At 33.5% G+C, this 9,397-nt stretch overlaps 1 protein-coding gene across 2 annotated transcripts in view; it reads left to right on the top strand.

Moving 5' to 3' along the window:
• Nucleotides 1–8,030, top strand: part of LOC110026936 (RHOMBOID-like protein 12, mitochondrial) — a 12,425-nt gene extending 4,395 nt beyond the window's left edge. Inside the window, exons 2-8 of one of the 2 annotated variants that reach the window (XM_020728169.1) lie at nt 4,162–4,273; nt 4,396–4,515; nt 5,061–5,126; nt 5,294–5,329; nt 5,447–5,551; nt 5,631–5,672; nt 7,580–8,030. In XM_020728169.1, the coding sequence (XP_020583828.1) occupies nt 4,162–4,273; nt 4,396–4,515; nt 5,061–5,126; nt 5,294–5,329; nt 5,447–5,551; nt 5,631–5,672; nt 7,580–7,669 (571 nt within the window). In that variant the 3' untranslated portion in view covers nt 7,670–8,030. Of the gene's footprint in view, nt 1–4,161; nt 4,274–4,395; nt 4,516–5,060; nt 5,160–5,293; nt 5,330–5,446; nt 5,552–5,630; nt 5,673–7,579 lie in introns of both variants that reach the window. The other variant, XM_020728168.1, reaches the window with a different exon arrangement.
• The last annotated feature ends 1,367 nt before the right edge of the window (nt 8,031–9,397 follow it).

The raw sequence follows: 9,397 nt of genomic DNA, 5'->3' as shown, positions 1-9,397 counted from the left end.
ATCCCATCATATGACAATCTAAAAAGTTTTGACTGCCAATGTTTCCCTTGTCAATTTGCTGTCTTCGCTGGATATGCCACATCTTGGAATGCATATCGATACAATGATCCCGCCGCTAGCAAGATTTACAGCTCTTGCCAAGTCCTCTCTAATGAAATATATATATATATATATATATATATATATATATATAATATCAAAAGCATTACATTCAACTAATCAGACTATAGCCCCACCGCACAACGTCTCCCTTGAATAGTTCCATCAACTAGTAGTTCTCAATCCATCGACAGCTCTTCTACCTTTTTTAACACCTTACATGACCAACCTCCACATCTCCCTGAACTCAACTCATCCATTATTCTCATGCAATACACTCACCACACCTCTACCTCACAATATGAACCTAATTGCTTACCAACCTCTATATGTACTGGTCATCCAATGCAGAATAGATTGAAAAGAGACGATCTCAAACCAAAACAACTTTCCAACTCCTCTCATACATTACAAACCAATGACCTGACCTTCTCTTTTAGGGTGGAGAAATGAAGAAGGGCGATGTCTCAAGGATTTTAAGTATTCCAAACTTAAGGTACATGGACTCTTTTTTTATCATCTTCAAATCAAAATATTTTAGGTTGCAAGCAGATGTTTAAATTGAAATATAATTTTGATGGTACAGTGGAACACTGCAAAGCACATCTCAGTGCCTAAGGCTACAAACAAGAACATGGCTCGGTGTTTACTAAAACTTTCAGCCAGGTTGCTAAAACGCCAATTATTTGGGTCTCATTGCTATTGCTATTACCCACAGTTGGCCATTTATCAAACTCAATGTTTTTAGTGCATTTCTTCATTGCAGCCTAAATGACACTGTCTAAATATTTCATTCACATGGGTTCAATGACTCTCAACACTTGAATCATGTGTTCTTTCCAAAGAAAGCAATCTATGGTCTCAAACTGGCATTTGCGGCATTGGCTTACTAACTTTACGAGCCATTGATGACATCATGGGTTTGCGTTTAGTGCAACTGATCCATCCCTTCAACTACGCAAAATAAAAAGATGTAACAATGCATATCGTCATCTATGCTGATCATCTATTGTTGACTAGTATTGATTCCATGACCATCTTGAATCTACTCGACAATCTTATATGAATTTTCACATGAAAAAGTTGGGTATTCTATCAGCTTTTCTTGGAATTCAAGTTCAAACAATGAACTATGGCTTATATCTAAGTCAATCATAACACAAGAAATTTTACATCACTCAGATATGTAAAATAGCAAGACCGAATGAACTCCCTTCTCCACCAAATTGTTGTTGACTAAGCAGCTGACCTGAAAGTTTCACATTTCTGCATTTTATTGGTATTTCATTGGTTCATTACAATATCTCACAATCATCACGCTAGATATCTCCATTGCTTTTAATCTAGTCTGGCAACATATGTATAGATTTCTTGTATCACCGTTGCATATCTACTCTGGCAACATATGTATAGACCTTTTAGTATTCACTTCCAACTTAAATGGCCATTTTGATACATCCAATGTACAAATCACTTTGGCCTACCTATGTATCATGGATCACTAAAGCTTCTAGCATATAAAGATTCTGATTAGGCTTGTGACTCATAGATCATAAATTTACAATCGGATGTTGTGATTTTTTTCTTTTTCTTGTGGCTTGATTTGGTTACAACATCTTCAGTAGGATTTCAACATCCCCTCGCCATCCACTACGATATTGTATTGTGACAATATATGAGCTATATCTCTTATTAATAACCTGATATTTCTTGGATGAACCAAACATATTGAATTTGATTCACTTCATACGTGATTGCATCAAATATCAATACATCACAATTCATCATATTGCAACTCAAGATCATCTGTTTGATATTTTCATTAAGCTTCTGTCTGGTTCTTGCTTTACTCAGCATGAAGTTGACAATCGTCGTGGCATCATCACCTTGAGGGTGGTTGATAATAGTATAAAGTAGAAATACTTAGTGCTGCCAAATCCGGCACTTCAGCAATCTTATCTTTGTATTGTTAACAAAAGGATCTATTTTAGCCATTGGTTTTTAACTCTGTTATTGTAATTATATCAGCGCCACATGTATGTATATAGACAGCCCTATAGACAGTGAAACATGAAGAGAGAAGGATTCACTCTTTCTTTCTTTACATCTGTCTAATTTTCACTTCCTTCAGCTCTTTGTTTAAGCTTTTACTAATTTACTCACTAGAGAATGTTCTACTTACCCATGGAACTTGACTACGGAACCCATTAATTCTTCAAAGTTAGTCGACTGCTCATTCAAAATAAACTCACTGGTTGAATTGATTAAAGTTGTCATAAACAACTTGCCAATAGAATTCGTCCCATTGAACTGCTTCGAATGTGAAATTTTATGGGAGTCATTAAGTACTTAGATAACTATCAACCAACAAGACTCATTCATTAACACCATACATTTAGTTTGTCGGATAATCTAGTACTTTGATACCAATATGATCCAAAACTACTTGAAATTCAAAAAAATTTCTGTATTGACAAGTCCACTGAAAAATTTATGAACTTGAAGAGATGAAACCGTTACACAACATCAAGCAAAGAAGGAACCAATATACATATGCCTGAAAAGGAACATTATCATTTCATAAAAAAAAAACTTTAGGATAAAGTAATATCCTACTAAAAGGAGAAACTTAAAAAAATCCCCCAAGTCTTCAATTGTCCACTCTTGTATGAATGTGGTGGACAACAATTACAAGTAATGGGGTTGATTACAAGGTGTTGGGATAGTGACAAGGAGTGTGGAGCTTTTCTCCGCAGTTATCATAGGAACCGTTCAACTATAAGTCTAGTTTATTTTATTTGGTTTGGAGTAATACATATGGAATTCCGTCAATTGCGGAGAACAACTTTTGTTGGTTGTCTTAGTGTGCACAATTCACTCCAGTACATATATCTAATGCTTGATCAAGAAATCTAGAACAGCTGTAATTTTTATGCTAAAGAATTAATGAAAAGTATAGGGAGAAAAGAATGCATTTAAGGAAATAACTTAATTAACTTGCATTAGGGGAAATAGGTATAAGATAATGGTATATTGTAGGTCTGAATGAAGAATCATTGAAATAACATTAGATTTATTTTTGTATTGGCTAAAAGGGTTCTCAATCCTAGTAAGCTTATATGAAGGGAAGGATAATTTTTTTTATTTTTTATTTTTTATTTTTTTTGTATTGACTTGGTGATGCTTACAAAATATTTTTGAAGTTAGTTTCCATTGTATATGCCATTTAGAATTGATCATTCTAACCTGTGATATTTATACTAACATAAATGCTAAGTTAGAACAATGGATTAGGTGTCTGGATATATGCTACATAATAGTACTTGTGAAAATTGAGAATCATTAATCAATATTTTTTGAATATCAAATGACGAGTTTAATCATCTTGGGTTTATCATATTGAAGGATGTACATACATACATACATACATAAGGGAGAGAGATCTATGTGCGCACGCTTATGCATGCATACAAACTCTTGAGATTGTGCAATGCATTCGCATGACTCTGCTTACACAAAATTGGGATTCTTAAGATGGACCTTACCAAAATTAAGAATAATAGATTAATAAATAATTATATGAGCAAGGATTGTAGGAGCGGAACCCAAAGGAGATTAGCAGTTGAAGAAAAATGTTTAGTTAGCTTGATAGATGACTGCACTGACAAGATTCTGTAAAAAGCAATATGAAAGAATTAGAAAGGTGAAGAGAGGGTAGTGCAAAAGAACCATGGAAAAATTCGTGTTAAAAGATTTATGCCAAAGAGATTTAACTCCTAAGATCAAGACTCAGCAGTCTGCAGGAAAGAAGGAAGAATAAATATTCGTAAGGCCATCAATATGAATATCGATATAACATGTCTAAACATTGACATCATTGGCGACTGAGTTTTGCATTAACTGGGAAATTTTTTGCGACAATGCTCTCGAAGTCTGTCTAGGAATAAAGTTGATTACTTTCATTTTCTCTCTGCATTAATTTGATTGAAGCTGACAGTTTTGATCTAATGTTTTGTTTTGCTGCGTTAGTTGTCACAATTAAATGCTTCTTTTATTATGCAGGAGAAATGTACCTACGTCAGATGAAGTAGTTTTTGGTTTAATTGGAACTAATGTCGTTGTATACTTCTTATGGCAATTTGCTGATTTATCATTTATGAAGAAACATTTTGTGGTAAGGGCCTACCTGAAAGCACTATCAACTATTTTTTATTTATTTATTTTAATTCAGTTTCCACCATGCTAAGTTGAATACTGATTGGCTAGGATTCTCACATCAGCATTTACTTTGGGCAGATTTCATTGGAAAACCTTAGGAATGGAAATCTGCACACTATGCTGACTAGTGCATTCAGTCATGCAGAGCTTGGCCATCTTGTGACAAACATGGTCGGGCTCTTCTTTTTTGGTACAAATGTAAGATACGTAAAAAAATCTTGTGCTTTCATATTTTGTGACTTCTTTCTTCGTGATCGCAGTTACTTATGGTTTAACAAAACTAAAAAGAGAAAAGCAGAAACTTTTCACTTATTACTTCATAACTTTATAAATATGCTATCCTTATCTTTCCATGACTGTAAATTTAAAGTCAGACTTTTGCAAGTGGTTTTCTTATATGGAAATTCTATTGCACTTGTAGACTGCCGAGGCTTGTAGTTAAAGTCATGATATAACAATTAAGCAAGCCATGATACCTTTTGGGGGAAACTTCAAAATTCTCCAAAAGCCATCATGATCTTGTTAAAAAAGATCATAATAAACATTCTCTCCTAGCACGTAGAAATACTGAAATCTGCTGTATTTGAGCTCATAATATTTTATGCTGTAATGAATGTTGGTACTTAACTATATTCTGTATTTTTTAAGGATAGGCTTTTTCTCCTTGGAGATATTTTAGTGTGCTTCAAAAAGTCTGAAGTGTCTCGAGTATAATGAAGTAATTCTTATCTACTAATTTCCAGATTTCTAGACTTTTTGGACCCGCATTCCTTCTTAAATTGTACGTTGCGGGGGCACTTGGTGGATCGGTATTTTTCTTACTGCATAGGATATATTTAGAGGTATCTGAAAACGCTGCTGAATGGGCAGAAAATGTTCCACCTCTGATTAACTTTTATTCCTTACCGAGCATTTTTGTCAGAATCACCTTCATTGTTTATTAGAAATTAAGATGTGTATTTCTTGGAAATTTCAGAGTGCACAGCCCTTTTATCGGAGAGCTCATGCACTGGTATGTGTTTCTTTGGTCCTAGCATTTTCTTTTTATCAATTGATTTTTTCCATTAAAAAGGTTCAAAATGAAAATTTACTAATCAGCTTGTTCTCCGAGATTGATTTTGCTTTGCAGGGTGCAAGTGCCGCTGTTAATGCAATTATTCTTCTCGACGTGTTTCTCTTTCCAAAAAATATGTACTATGTAAACCTTGTCATACCAGTGCCTGCAATTTTAATGGTAAGCTGAATTTGCATTAGCAATTCTACTTTGCTTAAAGGTGGCAATAATTGAATTCTCCCATGCTTTATCATTGCAGGGAGCATTCATCATTTGTAGTGATTTGTGGAGGATTAACAAGGTATAAAATGATCTTGAATTCAACTTTCAACTTTCTTTTCATATTTGAGTTTGTGTAGCTTGTGTGAACTTGCGAAGTCTTTTTATCATTATGATTAACAGACTAATCTTTATCTAGTGATGTGGTTAGCTTTAGAATTTCCTTAGAATTTATGCTGATAACAACTGCATTTGGAATTAGTTCTTTATTTAAACCCGTTTTAAATGCTGATGATTTCATTATCTATGAGCCCATGCCACCTCAATTTTTCAGCCTTAATTATATGGATAGATCCTAATATGTGTTTTGCGTAAATTATAGAAGCAGGGAACGCTCAAACTTAAGCATGAGGCAGTCATCTTACACAATATTAGTAAAAAGTTTAGGTAAATATCGGTTTTGTGTTTTAGGTCATCTATCTTGTTGGTACATTTTTTCAAAAATTCTTTGTTTCTGTCTCTTGTGTTTTTCTATTTTTAAATTGAGGTTAAATGTTGATCTTTACTTTGATATATTTTTTTCTAATTATATTACATTTTTTGGTTAATTGAGCTCACTTACTATAATTTTTTATTAAAATTTGAAGGTTCTAAAATTTTTGTTACCTAGTATTTTATAGATTGTTCCAAATTGGTTGCTAAAATGAAATCCATATTTTGATAGAGTTGTTTTTTTCTTGTAAGTTTGCCGCGCCAACTCAAACGGTCCTTACAGGTCGAGTCACGCCATGTTTGTAATGTTATGAGGTCCATGTAAGCCAGGCAAACTCATTGAATTGATATCTGCGTTTAATTCTATAGGAGAGAGTTGGTCCTTCCTCTCTCATCTCTTTGCTCATTGACCATTCTAATGTTAGTGATCTTCCGTCATTCCCATGGTGGATTTCAATGTTAAGTTCCGACTCTTTGTCTCTTTTTACGTGACATCAACTTCAAGATCATCAACAATCGGTTATTGGCTTGGATTGTGGTTATCTTTTGCAGTCTTAAGTCCTTGCTGGAGGCACCATGAAGTTGTGAAGAATATTTCGTACATCGGAAGTACATCAGATAGGAAATATACGGACAATGTAGGGGCTTTTTGACTTTATTTTTCTCAATTAATTATTTTGTTAATAGGCAGTTATAAAAAAAAAAAATCTTTTATGTGTGGCTAAAATGGATGTGGTCTTTCAAAATGGACCACTATGAAGCATGATCTCTGAATTGGCCGTGAGTAAATATTCATGAAAACAAGGGTGAACGGTTAAACCAAGTTGTTCAAGCAATAGTGTTAACTCGAGACCAACCTTCAGAATAAAAAAAATCATCATAGTGAAACAGTTTTGATTTCAAAACGTTATTTGGCACTTTTATCTGTATAATGTATAAATTGTCAAGTAGGCCGGAGTTGTTTATATAAACTGACATTTTATTGCCACCTTCATCATTTGATTTGACCTACCTTTTGTCTCCCTTCTTTGCATTTGGTGTTTAATTTTTATATTTGAACGTTTTCTAATCGTCTTTCTCACCTGTACATCATGATTTCAGCTTGGAAGTCTCTTTATTATTTCATAAAGAACACTATTGGAGGAAAAGGGGCAAAAAAGCCTTTATAACATTAAAAAACTTGATGGATGCCAATCATCATGCATATTTACAAAATTAATGATGTCAAATTTATTATTTTTTTTCCCATCATATGGATGCTAATCATCATCATTATCATGATGTGATAATAAACTTTCATTTTAACAAATTGTCTTTGCCTCTGAACTGCATCTGAACCTTCAATAAATAACTTGCAGCTATGAAGGCTAACCAAGCCTGCATGGGATGGAAATAAATGGATTGCTTCATCTATAAGTTTATTACTTGAAAATTTATTTATGTGATGGCCCAATTAATATATTTTTTTTTCTCTTTTTTCTTTTTTTTTAAATCAAGGGCGATGATAATATCTCTGGATCAGCGCATATGGGAGGTGCTTTTGTGGCATTGCTAGCTTGGTTTGCTGTGAAGAAGGGCTGGTTTTGATCTTTAAAGCATATCATGAACTTGAACATAATGACGTTGAGTTTTGCCATTCATTATAAGAAATACCACAAATTCAGAAGTCGCTCCTCTCTTCATAAGTTGTCCGCTCCAATTGGAGAATTTCCAACAAAGTTTCTAATGATTCAATGAACTACAAAAGGTTGATATTGTCAAAGATTTTTAGAATTAGAAAGAGTGGTGTTTTGTTTATTTTAGGGCTGGGTCTTGCAATGCTTTAGATTATTCTTTGTTATTATTTGTCGGTGATGAATTAGGAGAATCATGAGAATAAGTTCTTGTAAGCTAATGAAAATATTGTGCATGTATTTTACACCAATTCTGAATTAGCATTTTGATGATTTGATTTGAGTACGATTATATATAAATTTAGAATCACTTTTTATTTTAGCAAAATTTTAGTTAAATAAAATATTAAGAGCTTGTTTATGAAGAGCTTGAGCTCGTTTATTAAGAACTTTTTCAAGCTCAACTTGAGCTTAATCCAAGCTTATAAGAATATGTTTGAGCTTAAGCTTGTTTATTATGCTATCACACACGGTTCATATAGGGATTGTCAAGCTCGGTTAATTGTCTTGCACCCAACTATATGATGATGTCCAAAATTAGCAATCACCCTGATTAATATTAATAAAGATATATGATCCATCAGGCTAAAGTCTTTCCTTTTTAGCCTGTCTTTGAAGTCTTTGTGAATGGCCTAGCTTGAGCTTTCTACAAATATAGTTAAGCTCAACAACCGAGTCAAACTCGAGCTTGGTTATTCAAGTCAAATTCAAACTTTTCTTCTTTTACTCGATTTGAGCTCGAGCTCAGTAAATGACCTTTAGCTAACAAATAATTAAACAGATTTTATTTGATTAAGCTAAGACTCGATTATACTCATTTACACTCCCTAAATAGGATTGAGAACTCTAGTCGGGTGACTTAATAAGAGTTTGATCTTGTCTGCTCTAGTTCTTGTGAAAAGAGAACTAGACTAGCGAAGTTATGATTGATGGCCATATCTTATTAATAAGGCGAAATGTTTGAGTGCCCAAGTGGCCTAACTATTTTGAATTGAACTTTTGAAGAAGATAATTTAGTAAAATTTGAATAACCTGCATGACTTTTTGAGACAATTCTCAGTGTGGTGCTCTAGTTACATAGCCTCCACACAATCAGAAAAGTGGAGATTTTGCAGAAACGTCCCCTTGATTATAAAGGTGTTTTAAGATTAGTTCAGAATATAATCATTAATCATTCACACTTGGAGATTTGTGCTCAATTTGAGATCATCAGATCAATATTCATTGGTGAGATCCTCCTGCTAAGGCACTCAACGTCATGAAAATGATTGGGGAAGGTAGAGAATTTGCATATAAGACTCCATAATTCTCAGGATTAGCATGGCTATAAGTTTAACTGTATGTGTTGCTTCAAGGTCACTATAGGGCATGCTCATGGGCCAAGTAAAAATAGGAAGCTTTACGTACATACCAAATGAAATTTTAAAATTTAATATTTTGAACCCTTTGAAAAATAATACTCCAATAAATGATCTGAAAAATTGAATCTTTATTAATTTGAAAACAAGATCATCGACTTGATATTTGTCACATCAGTCAACAACTTGACGGTAGTTGGCACGTTGGGATAAAACTCTGAAATATGATTTTTATATATTACTTTATTACATTTATTATATTTGCACCATCCATACAAACAATA

Source organism: Phalaenopsis equestris, unplaced genomic scaffold, assembly GCF_001263595.1.
Source record: "Phalaenopsis equestris unplaced genomic scaffold, ASM126359v1 Scaffold000404, whole genome shotgun sequence".
Lineage (NCBI taxonomy): Eukaryota > Viridiplantae > Streptophyta > Magnoliopsida > Asparagales > Orchidaceae > Phalaenopsis > Phalaenopsis equestris.
The sequence above is the reverse complement of the archived record's forward strand: the minus strand, read 5'-3'. Positions and strand labels throughout refer to the sequence as shown.